Source organism: Pelobates fuscus, chromosome 8, assembly GCF_036172605.1.
Source record: "Pelobates fuscus isolate aPelFus1 chromosome 8, aPelFus1.pri, whole genome shotgun sequence".
Taxonomy (NCBI): domain Eukaryota; kingdom Metazoa; phylum Chordata; class Amphibia; order Anura; family Pelobatidae; genus Pelobates; species Pelobates fuscus.
This window is the reverse complement of record NC_086324.1, coordinates 155,887,988-155,903,822: the sequence shown is the minus strand read 5'-3', so window position 1 is coordinate 155,903,822 and position 15,835 is coordinate 155,887,988. Positions and strand designations below refer to the sequence as shown.

General features: G+C 37.9%; 1 protein-coding gene across 1 annotated transcript in view; it reads left to right on the top strand.

The window, feature by feature from the left end:
* Positions 1 to 2,323: 2,323 nt before the first annotated feature.
* MSLN (mesothelin) overlaps positions 2,324 to 15,835 on the top strand; it is a 40,704-nt gene continuing 27,192 nt past the window's right edge. The window contains exons 1-7 of the mRNA XM_063430463.1: positions 2,324 to 2,391; positions 3,429 to 3,484; positions 4,658 to 4,692; positions 6,102 to 6,123; positions 6,218 to 6,245; positions 11,669 to 11,723; positions 13,544 to 13,705. Coding sequence (XP_063286533.1) covers positions 3,442 to 3,484; positions 4,658 to 4,692; positions 6,102 to 6,123; positions 6,218 to 6,245; positions 11,669 to 11,723; positions 13,544 to 13,705 — 345 coding nt within the window. The 5' untranslated portion in view covers positions 2,324 to 2,391; positions 3,429 to 3,441. The remainder of the gene's footprint in view (positions 2,392 to 3,428; positions 3,485 to 4,657; positions 4,693 to 6,101; positions 6,124 to 6,217; positions 6,246 to 11,668; positions 11,724 to 13,543; positions 13,706 to 15,835) is intronic.

Genomic DNA, 15,835 nt, shown 5'->3' with positions numbered 1-15,835 from the left:
AGGTCAGATGTTTATTGTCAGATTAGTTTTAACCTGTGAGCAGTGGACAAACACTGAAAGTTCAAATATCATTGTTGCCATAATAGCAGAAAGGGTGTTTTCTCATTGTTTACTTGTTGTCATTATTTTGGGTGTAAACTACCGAGGAATAAGTAAATACAGATTCTGAGAGGCTATAGACTCATACGGTGCATGTTTTTTAAACTCTGTTGTGCTTGCAGGGTGATGTTCAAATATGGTTATAATGCATAAAGAATGGGGGTCAACAGACTTATAGATATATAGACATTTTCCAGTTTGGCTCATTTGAGTTTAAATGTAAAATTTACTTTGAATTCTTCCTTTTTTTCTATTTAAGTTTTTAAAAAAACTTTTAGTTTTTATTTTTTTAATTCTTTATTTTTGCTGTGCTTTGGGTGTGCAAACATGCTTGTTGAGCCATAACAGCAGAGACAAGCCAATGCAATCATTTTAGGATAAGAATGGTCATGACATTTGAGGAATCTGCACATGTTTTATCCGTAATATGTCAGCGGGTAAGTGACGGGACAGTACAGTGGATAGACAATCTGCGCAAACTGACAGATGGGGTAGTCTGTGTTTAGAGGTATCACACTTAAAAATAGAGTGAGTGAATTATACCAGGGTAAACCTGCTGGGTTGTCTCAGTATGGGGTCAGGGCTACCAACCAACCTTGTCGCATAACTAGAAGTATCTCCCATGAGGTGGGATCAGCAGGGCTAGGTCTAGTTTGACCATGAGTGCGTGATAACAGAGCGCGAAGAAGTAGACAAGAGATTAGCGAGGTGCTTAATTTAGGTAATCTCTCCTTAGCTGCGTCATATCATTAACCTATGCCCAGGCGTGCCTTGGCACCGCAAACCCATTTATCAGAGAACAATATGGGACCCCCTATTAGCCCATCAATATACATCGATTCCCACCTTATGAATCCTGTGTGCAGGCCCGGGACGGTAGTAATTTCGCCTAGTGGCGTGACGTCTTATGTTAAGTGTGGGTAGCTTCACTTGTACTATCATGATGGGTTCAGGTAGAAAATCTTTAGTGACTGGGTTCCAGGGTATAGAGTGACCATGGTCACCAAAGGTGTGGGTTTGCCCCTAACCAAGGGGGCAGCTGGAGGGGGAGTTTGTGACCCTCCATCGTGTGTGTAGAGCAGCCAAATTTCATCATGTAGCTGAGGACTTATAAAACTTTTAGTTTTTAATAGGCAACAAAAACATAAAATGTGATAAACTGGAGTTCTGCATCAGAATTATGAAACAAAAATTCTGAACATTTTAAAAACATTAATTTAAAATTAAATAAAATTAATATTTTTTCCCCCACATTTTATCTTACTGTTATTAGTATTTTTAATTTTTTTTTTATTTATCTCTACAAATGTAGAATGTCTTGGTTTCAGAATTTTTATTTTTATAACAACAATAACACCCAGAGACAAACTTATGGGAGAAGGAAAATGGAACAATCGCAGGTTAAGGAACAAGACAAATATCATAGTCCAAAGATAATCCCCCAGATGCGGTAAAGCTGATCCTGTAAAGTTAAAGTGGTGGTACCAAGCCATGTGATGTATGTTGGCACCATCTTGAAGCATGTGATGTTCTATGCTCTGAATGCAGTAGCAATCAAAACATATTCTGTGTGTGGATAACAAAATTCAACATTAATAAATACCATATTTCTTCATGACCGAATAAAAGCTTATTGGCAAAAAAAAATAAAAAAATTCACATGTGAATTTTCATACCTGACTGTTATATTATAACACAGTTCCTAAAGAACGTTGGCAGACCAAGAGGTCAGCTGACAAGATTTGATGCCATACTTGCCATGCCATCTTGAATCCCTACGTTAATGGACCTAAAGCTCAATGTGGAGGAACACTCTAAGTCGCAGAACTCGTACAGCCTGCTGTAGTGGTAATAGTGTCACGAGACCCCTGGCAACATCCCAATGTAATTTACTGTACTAAAATGGTTTGACAAATCACACTGGGACGGTTCGTAAGTGATTCGACTACATACCCTGCAAGGAACCAAGGGCACGCCTGGCACCATAACCACTTCAGCATACTCTAGTCATCATGGTGCCAATTCTGCAATCAAAAGCACAAGTGCCTATCACATGTTCGTGTCATGACCATCAAACATGCCTAGCAAACAAGTCAAACAGGACCCCAATCTGTGAGCATTCCTGCACAATGTAGTCACTTGTGATTTACATCTATAAGGTGTAGTTGACGTTTTTTGTTCACATCACAGTGACAGCAGATCATGCCACACCCGGCTATATTACTGCCTTAAAACCAAGATTTCCACTCCATTCATTATCTTCTTCAAATGACTAACAGCTACAAAATCCAGGTGCGTATCACACATAACACTGATTGCACAACACTCCAAACCTCTCGCAACAGCCAGAGAACAATGCATGGATATTATGGATATTTTATTAGAAATATGAACAATTATTTAAAATATATATATATATATTATTAATATTAATAATTATCATTCAATATAATCAATCATTATTTATATTAATATTTTGTGCTTTGTAGTCATCTTAACAATAACAGAAAAATGATTAGGAATATTTATTATAACAGTGCAATATTGAATAAAATAAAGAAAACAGACTGAAATCTAGATTTTATTTATTGCAATGATAGATACAACTTATATCAATGTCCTTTTTCTAAAATAATAATGTGGTTATCCTATACGTAGGAGCTAGCAAGTAGTCATGAGATTTGTAGTTCTTCAACAGCCGATACCTTCAGTATTTTCTGTTTTAACCCCATACGACTCAAAGCGATATATTGTATTTTCTTGTAAATATATATTCGCCATGTTTCCATTTTTTGTTTAGTTGTTAAGGGATAACTGTTATATACTTGTTTTCACATAATTAATACTTTTATTTTTTGATTACAGATGTGTTTTTATAGCTTCTATTTCATACAAGAGTAGGTTTAAATAGTTTTGCATCGCAAGAAAATCACAGAGATCTTGCTACAATTAGAATTGAAAAAATGTGTTATTAAGGCATTTTAAAGGACCATAAAGCCTTTTACTGAAAATTATGGGTAATTCTCTGCCTGTTTGTCTTTAAGACTTTTAGAGTACTAAGCAGTGTAGGCTCACCCTATACATTACATATAACTGTTTCGATGTTTAGAACAGGCAGCTTGCTACTATACAAAGTGTAGTAAAAGATGTATTGACCTCACATGCCTCCTTTAAATCTCAGATTTGTTCTACAGTAAAACAGTAAATATATTTTTTAATATATTACAGCATATTCACAAATATAGTATTTTCTGTTGTGAATTGTTAAGAAAAAGGCTAAGGGCACACGATACAACAGTCAGGCTGACTTGTTGATTCTCTATTTGCAGAGCTGTTTCTAATATGGTGGACCCACTAAAGTTTTCACTGTGCCTTCTTATTTTTGGTAAGTCGGTCTACTTTCCTCCCTGTCTGTCACCTTCCTCCCTGTCCATCAATCATCAGCCGTCTGTCCATCATCCGCCTGCCCATCCTTCTGTATGTCTGTCTGTCTATCTATGTACAGATTTATTTAGCTCATAAACAGAACAAGCACTACTTTTATGCATGTAATTCTTCTATGAAAAGATTTATCCATATAGCATCGCAAGCAGAACATCTGTACAAGCATTAGAATGTAGTGTTCTCTCAAAGTAATTCTAGAAGAGACTGTACTTTTATCCTGGTAGAATGTTGCATTCTCATAATCTATGTCTTGATAGAATGTTCTACTTTCTCAATATGAGTGCCCTCTCTACCCTGGTAGAATGTGATTTTCTCTTAATGTAAGCCAATAAGCAGAATGTACACTGATCCTGGTAGAATATTCTGCACTCTCAATACAAGTCTATCCTGGTAGAATGTTCTGTACTTATAATATATGTCTATGAACAGAATCCCAAATCCATCCTTGTAGAATGTTCTACACTCTGTATATTTGTCAGAGAGCAGATTGTACATTCTTATAGAATGTAGAATTTCTTTCACGTTGTATCTTATATAGCAGTTTTCACTCTTATGCATATATATAGTATTTATATTGCTATATTGTTATATTATAGTATATATTTAAATAATCAGTTGTATATTGTGCTTCAAGGATAAGAAACATGGGTTGATGAATTCTGTAGCCCTTTTGCCTTGTTTCTTGTGATAATAACAAAATATACGAACAGGTTTCTTCCCTAAAGTATGAATTGTCAGTAAGTTACAGTGAATTCAAAGTACATTTTCTAATTTTAGGACAACATAGTCAAACTGGAAAAATTCTCAGTTAGCTATGATTTCAGTTTGACTATGTTGGCCTGAATTGAAATGACTTGGATATACTTCCCATTCCCTACGCTTCACACTTTAATGCAGGGTTCTTAAAACTCTGGCCTTCCAGATATCGCTGAACTACAAACCATGATTCTGTGGGTATCTGTTTCAATCAAAGCATCATGGGAGTTGTAGTTCAGCAACATCTGCAGGGTCAGAATTTGGAGAACCCTATTTTAATGAATTACCTTGTACAAATTCAAGTGACTGTGATGAATCTCTACTTCTATAAAAGTGAAACATTTTTTTAATTTTGCAGGGCTTCTCACGACACTGACATCTGCCGCCAATACAGTAAGTATCCAAATGTAACCCTTTCATTAAGGTATAGAAACATATGAGATGAATGTCAGAGATACCAAGAAACAATGGATGATTGTAGTGTTTACTGCAATATCTAAAGCCCAAATCAACATTATGCTACCTTGTGGCACTAGACGTTATTCAGTGTATATAATGTTACCTTAGTACGTGTTTATTATTGAATTTGGGCATTCTCTTATTCTCAAATCTAGGGTGGGAACTACCTCCAAGGCATTAAGCCCTTAGCGGTTTACCATAAATATTCTGTGCATTGTTTATCGTATTGTGGTAACTCAATAAGAAACCTTAACTTGCGATTCACCGTGAGAATCTGTACTTTTCTTCTGAAGTGTCTGCTAACGCATATTCATATATCATATAAGAGTGATAATCTGTTAATATATCCTATATACTCTGTTAATATATCCTATAGGAGTGAATCTGTTAATACATCTTATAAGAGTAAATCTGTTAATATATCCTATATACTCTGTTAATATATCCTATAGGAGTGAATCTGTTAATATATCTTATAAGAGTAAATCTGTTAATATATCCTATATACTCTGTTAATATATTCTATAGGAGTGAATCTGTTAATATATCTTATAAGAGTAAATCTGTTAATATATCCTATAGGAGTGAATCTGTTAATATATCCTACAGGAGTGAATCTGTTAATATATCCTATAGGAGTGAATCTGTTAATATATCCTATAAGAGTAAATCTGTTAATATATCCTATAGGAGTGATACTCTGTTAATATATCCTATAGGAGTGATAATCTGTTAATATATCCTATAGGAGTGATATTCTGTTAATATATCCTATAGGTGTGATACTCTGTTAATATATCCTATAGGAGTGATAATCTGTTAATATATCCTATAGGAGGGATAATCAGTTAATATATCCTATAGGTGTGATACTCTGTTAATATATCCTATAGGAGTGATAATCTGTTAATATATCCTATAGGAGTGATATTCTGTTAATATATCCTATAGGTGGGATACTCTGTTAATATATCCTATAGGAGGGAATTTGTTAATATACCCTATAAGAGTGATAAGGTGCCTAATTACATCCAGATTCTTTTTGAGAATCTACTCACACAGGACCAGAACTTTTAAATTCTCCCCGAGACATCTGTGCATTTATCTTGAGGATTTACCTATACACCCTTAGAATCTGCCAATCCACTCTAGAAATCATTTTGGCCACAGTGGCATCTTTAAAACTGCCTTCTTACCTTCAAAATCATCTGCCCATCAGCCCTGTGATTGAAGTAAAATCGTATGCTTCCAGATCCAATTGTTGCAATAAGAAACAGTTGGTCTGCATTAATTGCTCAATAAACAGTACATGATCCTAATGTCTTCTCATTCTTTCCCTGCAGTGCAACGTTACCACTGTAAATGGTATGTCATTTCCATCACATTATCATAGTTATTTAATGTTTTATGTAAAATTACCGAATGTACTAACTGAAATATTATGCTTTCCTTTTGACAGAAACAGAAACATGCAAGAACACAAAAAGGTAACTTTTATGTTCTGTATCTAAATGGCAGAATTGTCCTTAAAATAAACCGTAAGTGACACAGTTAGTTAGGCATTACACCTCTGTAAGTTACCCCTACATAACTTACACAACGTTCTCCAATGTTCTGAGTTGAAGAGCCAGATACAGAACACACAATGCTGCTTATTTCTAATAAAATATTTTGACAACATGTCATGATTACAGCTGACCCAATTCGCAGTGTCAAAGTCACAACTAGCCAATGTAAAAAATATAATGAATAGATTTGCATTACCAGTCCTTAGAATTGACTGACATTAAATGGAAAATATAGTGCCAGGAAATCAAAGTTGTTTTAATGGCACTATAGCTCCCTATAGTGCCCCCTCTGTCATCCCTCCCTCTCCCTCCCCTCCCCCTCCCCCCCCCCAGGTGCAGAAGGGGTTAAAAACCCCTTCTGTCACTTACCTGATTCCAGTGCCGATGTCCCTCGGCTTTGGTTCAGGTTCTGACTCCACTCCTCTGTATAATGCTTTGCTATGGGGTTTTACATGATGCTGGATGTCCTCATGCATAGCGTGTGGACCAAAAGTCGCCTAACAACCCTGAAGTCTTTCTAGTGACTGTCTCTAGAAGTGGAGTTATCCCACAAAAGTAATTACTGCAGTTAATTAAAAAACAAGGACCTGGGACTCTGCACCTAGACCACTTCAATGAGCTGAAGTGGTCTGGGTGCCTATAGAGTCTTTTTAATGAAGACACAGAAAAGTAGTATGGGAAAATAGCTGTCAAGAAAAATACACAGGTCTGGGGTCACAGAAGATAGCAATAGCAAGGACAATGGTTACAGAAGGTAGAGTAGTCAAGAACAAGCTGATTTCGGTAAACCAGAAACTTAGAATAACAGTAATAAGTCCCTCTCAGAGCTCCACATGGGAAACCACGAAAGGGCCAAGCATAGTCAGCAGGGAGGGCTTAAATAGCCCTAAAACTCTTGTGATTGAACTACGTCATTTCTGCATCGCCAAAAGGTGCACAAGCGATGTTGCAAGAATGACACAGGTATTCATGAAGAGCAAGATAGTTGCAGGTGTGGAGCGAGCAGTGTCCAAAATGAATATTGCAGGAGTGCAGTATTTTGCATTAAAAATGGATGCAATGATGATGTAAGTATGAAGGTCAGTTGGGAATCCATGACATAATTGACACCAGAATGGTCCAGTGATCTAACAGATACTGTGACCAGGGGCGTATTAGCCGCGAGGCAAACAAGGCATTTGCCTTGGGCGGCATTTTCCAGGGGGCGGCAAAAAACGCCGCCCCCAAATGCCCAGGGCAAATGCCTTGTTAGCCTTGCGGCTAACTGGGCTGCCGGTCGGGCTGCTGGGGTGGTTGCTGGGCGGGCGGCTGGCGAGGGAGCTCTTCCTCTGAGCTCTCTGCTCAGCTCCCTCGCGCGCCGCAGAGTGAGGCTGGGAGCCGGAAGATGACGTCATCTTCCGGCTCCCAGCCTCACTCTGCGGCGCGCGAGGGAGCTGAGCAGACAGCTCAGAGGAAGAGCTCCCTCGCCAGCCGCCTGCCCAGCAACCAGCCCAGCAGCCCGACCGGCAGCCCCACTAGACCCCAGGGAGGTAAAGAAACCCCCCCTCAGCATTCCCAAAGGTAAGGAGGCTGGGGGGGGGTAGATTAAATTAATTATATTATATATATATATATTATATATATATATATTATATATATATATATATATATATATATATATAATATATTATTATATATATATATTATATATATATATTATTATTATATATATATTATTATATATATTATATTATATTAATTATTATTTATTTATATATATTATTTATATATTATATTATATATATATTATATTATTATATATATATTATATTATATATTATATTATATATTATATTATATATATATATATTATATTATATTATATATATATATATATATTATATTATATATATATAATATTTATATTATATTATATATAATATATTATATTATATATAATATTATATATATATAATATATTATATATATATAATATTATATATATATTATATTATATATATATATATATATATAATATTATATTATATATATATATATATATTATATAATATATTATATATATATTGTTATATATATTTTATATATATATATTTTATATATTTATTATATATATTATTATATATATATTATTTATATATTATATTATATATATTATTTATATATTATATTATATATATATTATTTATATATTATATTTTATATATTATATTATATATATATTATATTATATATATATATTATATTAAATATATTATATTATATATATTATATTAAATTATATATATATATTATATATTATATTATATATATATTATATATTATATTATATATATATATTATATTATATATCAGAGAGTGTATGTGTCTGACAGTGAGTGTGTGTCTGCTAGTGAGTGTGTGTCTGCTAGTGAGTGTGTGTGTGTGTGTCTGTTAGCTAGTGTATGCGTATCTGTCAGTGAATTTGTGTGTGTGTGTATTTAGAAGGCGGGACGGGGGGGGGAAGGGTTGGGTGGGGGGGCGCGCGCGGGGGGGGGGGGGCGCCTGAGTTTTGTCCTGCCTAGGGCAGCACAAAACCAGGATACACCACTGACTGTGACCCAACACAGCTGGCAGATCTAGGTTTAAATAAATGGAGAGTTTGTGCATCTAACCAAAAGGGCTATTTGTAGAGTAAATTCAGTTTTTCTGTTGCCTAAGGTGAGATTTATTTTAATTTGAATGTATTTTAAATTTAAAGGGGGACTGTCAGTTCCCAGGATTTTAAATACCGTATTTATCGGCGTATAACACGCACCTCATTTTAAGAAGGAAATTCCAGGAAATTTCCCCCCCTCCCATATTATTCCCCCCCCTCATCCCATAGTGTCCCCCCCTTTCCATAGTATTCTCCCCCCCATAGTATTCTCCACCCCCTCCCATAGTGTTCCCCCCCTCATCCCATAGTGTTCCCCCCTCATCCCATAGTGTTCCCTCCCTCATCCCATAGTGTTCCCCCCTCATCCCATAGTGTTCCCCCCTCATCCCATAGTATTCCCCCCCTTCCATAGTATTCTCCCCCCCATAGTATTCTCCCCCTTCCCATAGTATTCTCCCCCACTCCCCTAGTATTCTCCCACCCTCCCATAGTATCCCCCCTCCCATAGTATTCTCCACCCCTCCCTTAGTGTCCCCCCCTCATCCCATAGTGTTCACCCCCCTCCCATAGTGTCATCCCCCCTCCCATAGTGTCCCATAGTGTACTTTCCCTTGTCCCATAATTACTTACCTGTCTTGAAGCGTGGGCCGGCTTAACAGCGCGCACCGCGGTACAGGAACTTCAATTTCAGGTTCCGGTTTCCGGCAGGACTGAAAGGAAGTGTGCACAAGTGTGTACACTTCCTTTCAGTCCCGCCGGAAACCGGAACCTGAAATTGAAGTTCGAGTACCGCGGTGCGCGCTAAGCACCGGCCCACGCTTCAAGACAGGTAAGTAATTATGGGATATTGGCGTATAACACGCACCCACAATTTTCCCCCTATTTTCAGGGAGAAAAAGTGCGTGTTATACGCCGATAAATACGGTATATGTTCTTACTTCTTATGCCTGTACTTAAAAATACATATTTGTGAGGTGTGAAAACTAAAGTTTATACCGACTTTGGATTTCCATCTTAGCTCCCTGTCAATCATTGTTCTAAGCTCTGTCCTTGGTCAGCATAGAGCGAGCATACAGAGAAGAGGAGAAATGAAACAACGTTTCTATCTCTAATCTTTGTTTACAATGTTTACAGTGGCTTTGCCTTGTTTGAACCAAATCACAATGTCGTCGTTTACTTAACTTTTCATATAAATTTAAAAGAGAAGAAAGCATCGCATGAAAATAAAGTTAACATGAGTTATAGGTTATTTTTTTTTTATTTCATGTTTTAAATTCTAGAAAAGTGAGTTATTCTTTAAATATGATAAATATCTGCAAATATGGATATTAAGGGATTTACTGAGACAATCTGTCAAATCCAGACAGTTCTTGTGTGTGCATATATTTGAAACAATTGACCAGATTCGGAATGGAATGTTGTCTGCCCTCTTTAAAAGTTAAACAAACCACCCTTGTCTCCATCAAGGTATAAGAAGTGCTTATATTTTGTCTACAATCCCCCATGACTAATGGAGAGTTCGGGGAAATGAAGTCCAGAAATATATGGAAGGCCAAGTTTGGACACTCTTGAACTAGAGATAGGCTTCTCAAACCAAGCCTCAAGCTTCTTCAACAATTTATGATTTAGGGATTCTCCACTTCTGGAAAGGGGATATCAGTAAAAAAATGGATCACTGGTGATCCATGAAGACTTTCTTAAAAATATCAGATCAAGAGAACAACGAGAGAAAAACGATTTATAAATATATTTGCGAAATTGTCTGTTTTTGCCATATTAAGAGGTGCTCAACATTCACTTCTTCCACCAAAACTGTTTGCGGATTGCCAAACCTAGCTAAAGAATGTAACATTTCTGTTCACATTGGTCACACCTTTGTTATGCATTCAATCTGTGAATTGTTTTTTCAACGCATGACTGACGGGGTATCTTCCATGTAATTGTTTTTAATGCACCCAGTTGTTTAGGTAAAACATGGACCTGTCCTGTATTGGAGGCCTGTGGCCACAAGGAAATAATAATACAAATATTAGCCAGACTTTCTTGTTTTCAAGGTCAGATGATACATGTTACGTTAAAGAGTCAGGGTGCCTTGTCAGTTCAAATTAAGGAAACGTTCCTAAAAAAAATCTGACCCTAGGACACTATGTCATATTTTGTCATTTGTAGATAGCAAAAAGAAGTAATTTTATCAACTCTATGTTATAAAGTGTAAGAATTATTATAAATCTGATACTGATGATCAGGATTGTAAAATCCAAACTAGTTCACTCACAACCATTGTATCTTTACAGTTTATATCACCTTTTCCCCATCTTTACACTCCACTCCTTGTGCACGATTTAACCATGACCACTTCAGTTATTTGAAGTGGTAATGGTGGTAGGAGTCAGACAGTAAGTGCAGTGTTTCTACTGAAACACTGAACATACATACTTATTGTTAATTGTGTGCTGGGGGCTAGTTAGAACCTCACTACCCCCCACTCAGCACCTCCCCACTCCGACCCAGAGCACGCACATGCTCTTTGAGCTGTCAAAACAGTCAAATAATAGTGTTCTCTATAAGAAGCCTGTGATTGGACCATGCACAGCCCCTATGACATTGCGTAGAAGATTTACACAGAAAAGGTGTGTTCCCCTTTAATAACAAGTCTCACGCATGCCCAAGAGTATGAGTCCATTAAAATTTCTGCTTTCTATTGCAGTATAAATTACTCTGATCTCTGCAACCTGACATTTACCGACTACGCCTGCTTAAGTGTAAGTATAAATTAATGTGAAATGACGTACATATTTGCCATGGGTAACCATAACAATATCTACGTGGGTAGCCCAGCCTACCATACAAAAATGTAACACACTTCTTTTAATGTGATGCAAAATATATAAAACAAATAAAAGGCAGAAATGTTTATAGAACAAAAAAAGAAAAATCAAAGAGGCACTAAAGGTACCAATCTAGAGATTAGAAAGCAGCTTGTGGGTCTGATGGGAGTTTACTGAAAAAGTACTTTCAGTTGTGGCAAGATGACAAATCCAACTTAGTTATTATAAGTCGCCCGTGAATGGTGGAGAAGTAATAGCGGCCATAATCATGTAATGACTAACTTCAACAGTAGATGGAGCTGCAGCAAGTGTGTACAGTTGACTAGACTAAACATGTTGTCCATCTCATGTGTATGGGCCTCTACATTCTTGCTTTTGGAGCAGCAAATCTGAATTAATTTCACACTGCTGTTTTCTGCAAGCCACACGTGTGTAAAGATAAAGAAAATAACTCAAATGTTCAGCTGATATAAGGAGGACACCCAACCAGTGGTGTATCCTGATTTTGTGCTGCCCTAGGCATAACAAAACTCAGGCACAACCCTCCTCGCCTTCTAAATACACATACACACTCACTGACAGACACATATACACTCAGTGTCAAACACACACTTTCACTGACAGACACACATACACTAGCTAACAGACACATACAGTCACTAACAGACATGCATACACTCTCACTAACAGACACGCATACACTCTCACTAACAGACATGCATACACACTCACTAACAGACACACATACTAACACACTCACTAACAGAGACAGACACGCATACACTCTCACTAACAGACATGCATACATACACACTTACTAACAGACACACACACTAACATACACACTCACTAACAGACAGACACACACATTAACAGACAAACACACTCTCACTAACAGACACACACTCTTACTAACAGACACACACACTCACTAACAGACACAGACACTAACAGACACCCACAAACTCACTAACAGACCCACACACACACTCACTAACAGAGACACACGCTCACTAACAGACACACACACACACTCACGAACAGAGACACACGCTCACTAACAGACACACACAAACTAACAGACACACACACACACACACTCACTAACAGACACACACATAGTAACAGTAAACAGTAACAGTAAAATATCTCCCCAGCCTCCTTACCTTTGGGAATGCTGGGGTGGATTATCACTTTCCCTGGGGTCCAGTGGGGCTTCTAGGCTGCGGTCACTGCCGTCGGCGAGGGAGCACTAATCCTCCTGTTCAGCTCCCTCGAGCACCGCGTAGTGGTGCCGGAGCCGGAACGATGTCAAACTCCGCCGCTGCCAGCTTGGGGGGGTTCTGAGGTGGCCACCGGTCAGCTGCTGGGCTCCCCAGGACAAGCGGCTGGCAAGGCATTTGTCAGGGCAATTGGGGGTCGGCTTTTTTTTGCCGCCCCCTAGAAAGTGCCGCCCAAGGCAAATGCCTTGTTTGCCTCGGGGTAAATACACCCCTGCACCCAGAATCATCAAATACAGGGCTAGCAAAAAAGTAATATATGCCACATATTTTAGAACTATAAATCTTATGATCTTCGGTCAACATCTGCATAAAAAGCTGATAGCCAAGTGCCATACGAGTTGTAGTTTGTCTCGAGCTTAGGAGATATCCAGGTTTAAACCAAATAAGCATTCTTGGTGTCTAATTTACGATAGTGTTTTAAACAACAGAATCATTCAAATATTTGATATCATGATATGCCTTTCTTTTCAGACCTCACAGCTCAGTATCTTGCCTAGTGACATTCTGGTGACTCTGTCTGCCTGTTACAGTAATACCACTGTTCTGGCTTTAAATCCTGGGCTTTCCACATTGTTCTTCACTAAACTGGCCAGCGACCAAGTCAAGTTGGTTCTCTCTCCATTTGATGCTAAGGTAATTATCTTTTATCCAAAGTATACCCATATATAGGAGGTAAAAAACTGGAGAGTTCATTCCTCAGGGGGTTTTCACTTGAGAGAAAATTCTTTAACATTTTATGGCCTATCAGATATTAATATATCGTATTCAGAATTGGTAGGTTGAGTGTAGAACATGAACCTCCGGCAACATTGTAACTTCAAGAAAAAAAAACAGTTCTAAAACCTGGTTTTGTATGTTATAGCTTTTTTTATTCTATTTAGTTTCCATTTTTTTATTATAGTGTTCAAAACAAATGTATAATAGTAATCAATTTATTGATTACGTTCTTATTTATGGGGTTTTGTATAATAAAGCATGACAATAATGTATCCGTAATAGCAGATATAAAGGAAAAGAGAGAACATTTGTACAATCTCAGTATATTTTCAGAGAGTTTATCACACGTTCTCGTATTGTTAAGAGGGAAATATATTAATGCACTGTCAATAAGCGTGATATCATTTCTCAGGGAAATTATTCCTTTCTAGATGATCGGTAGCTTCTGTTTTTGCTAAACGGCAGTGACGATAGCAGCAGTATTATGCTTCATGGTTTGTTCAAATATGGAGGAAAATATGTTAAATTGTTCTTCAACTGGAAAATAAAAAAATAAATTTATTTATAGGTTTAGACAAACCTTTATTCCTAACGCTTTAGTGTCCCTTTCCCTAGTTATGGAGGTCATCCCTTTTTTTTTCAATAATAATTAGTAAAATATAGGGTTTTATTTACCTTTTTCCAGCACCAAGGCTCCCTCGATACTGCTCACCTCTCCTACTCCTGCAATGTCACGGAGGAGGCATGACCTCCTCCACCAGTGGTCAGGGCCGGTGCAAGGATTTTTGCCGCCCAAGGCAAAAGTAAAGTTTGCCGCCCCCTCCCCCCCCCCCCACTCTGAGTGTGCACTTCCTTCCCTCCTGTCAGCCCCTCTCCTCATGCTGCGCCCGGGCGGTGCGCCCTCATGGACGCACCAGCCCGGGCAAAGCTGCAGCTGCCTGAGGCTCTCTACAGAGCGCTCGGGCGGCTGCAGCATGAGGGGGGCCGGCGCTCCTGGCGGCACCCCTTCCCAAGGGGCGCCCTAGGCGGCTGCCTAGTCCGCCTAACAGGTAGCGTTGGCCAGTGGTCCAATCCAATACCCTTCAAAGAGCAGCATTGGGGACCTAATGAACATGCGTGGCGAGTGCCGTGCACTCATCTAAGCTTCCCCATATGAAAGCATTAATTCAAAGTATTACCTGTGATCTGCAGAAAAGTTCATTTGACGCACTAATGTCAAGTTTTAGAAACTACCATATATATATGTTGTAGACCTCTTCACCTTTTGCAATAACGTCATCATTGAGTGATAAAGACTCTGGTTGATCAATCAAAGTCTTTTTTTCTGTTATTGTTGTAGCAAACAAACCTGTTTTCTCTCCGTCACTTAAATACCATACAAAGGGAGGATCTGGTTTCATCACGATATCTTTTGTAACTTGATTACACAATGATTGTATAATGTTTGTTATCATCCTTTTCTATTTATGCCTGTCTTTGGATGGAGGAATTCAGTAGAGCAGAAGTCAGGAGTGGTAGAAAAATAGGAAAACAGAGAACAAAAAGTTCAGTGTCTCTGGGTGTACACCTGTGCCGACAACCCCGGATAACCCGAGGAAGTAATGCCGAGTGTCTACTCAGAGACTGGTGTACCAATTAGAGACTCCAGATGTCTCAAGAAGGGGCATAACCCCATATATACAAAATCAAACAACAAAAAGGACAGATGTGGTCAGATTCAAGAAATCAAATGAAACTAACCGCATCTCTGGAAATAACTATAGCGGCAGTGTCTAGGATTATAATGCTGGCTGTAGGTAACAGGTGTAGCTGTGAACCGCTAAGGGTGTCACTATAGACCCATGAGCAGAAAAAATGCTACTAAATACCAAAATGAAGTATATACAAAAAGTTACTGCTAAATGCAAAAAATAAATAAAGTATATACAGTGGTACTAGGATTCCACGCCTGTCAATAGAAGGATATGTATAGGTAGGGATATAATGAGCCAAATGGCAACAGCAACTCACCCCTAATTATCAGCTTTAATATAGTGCACTATAAGG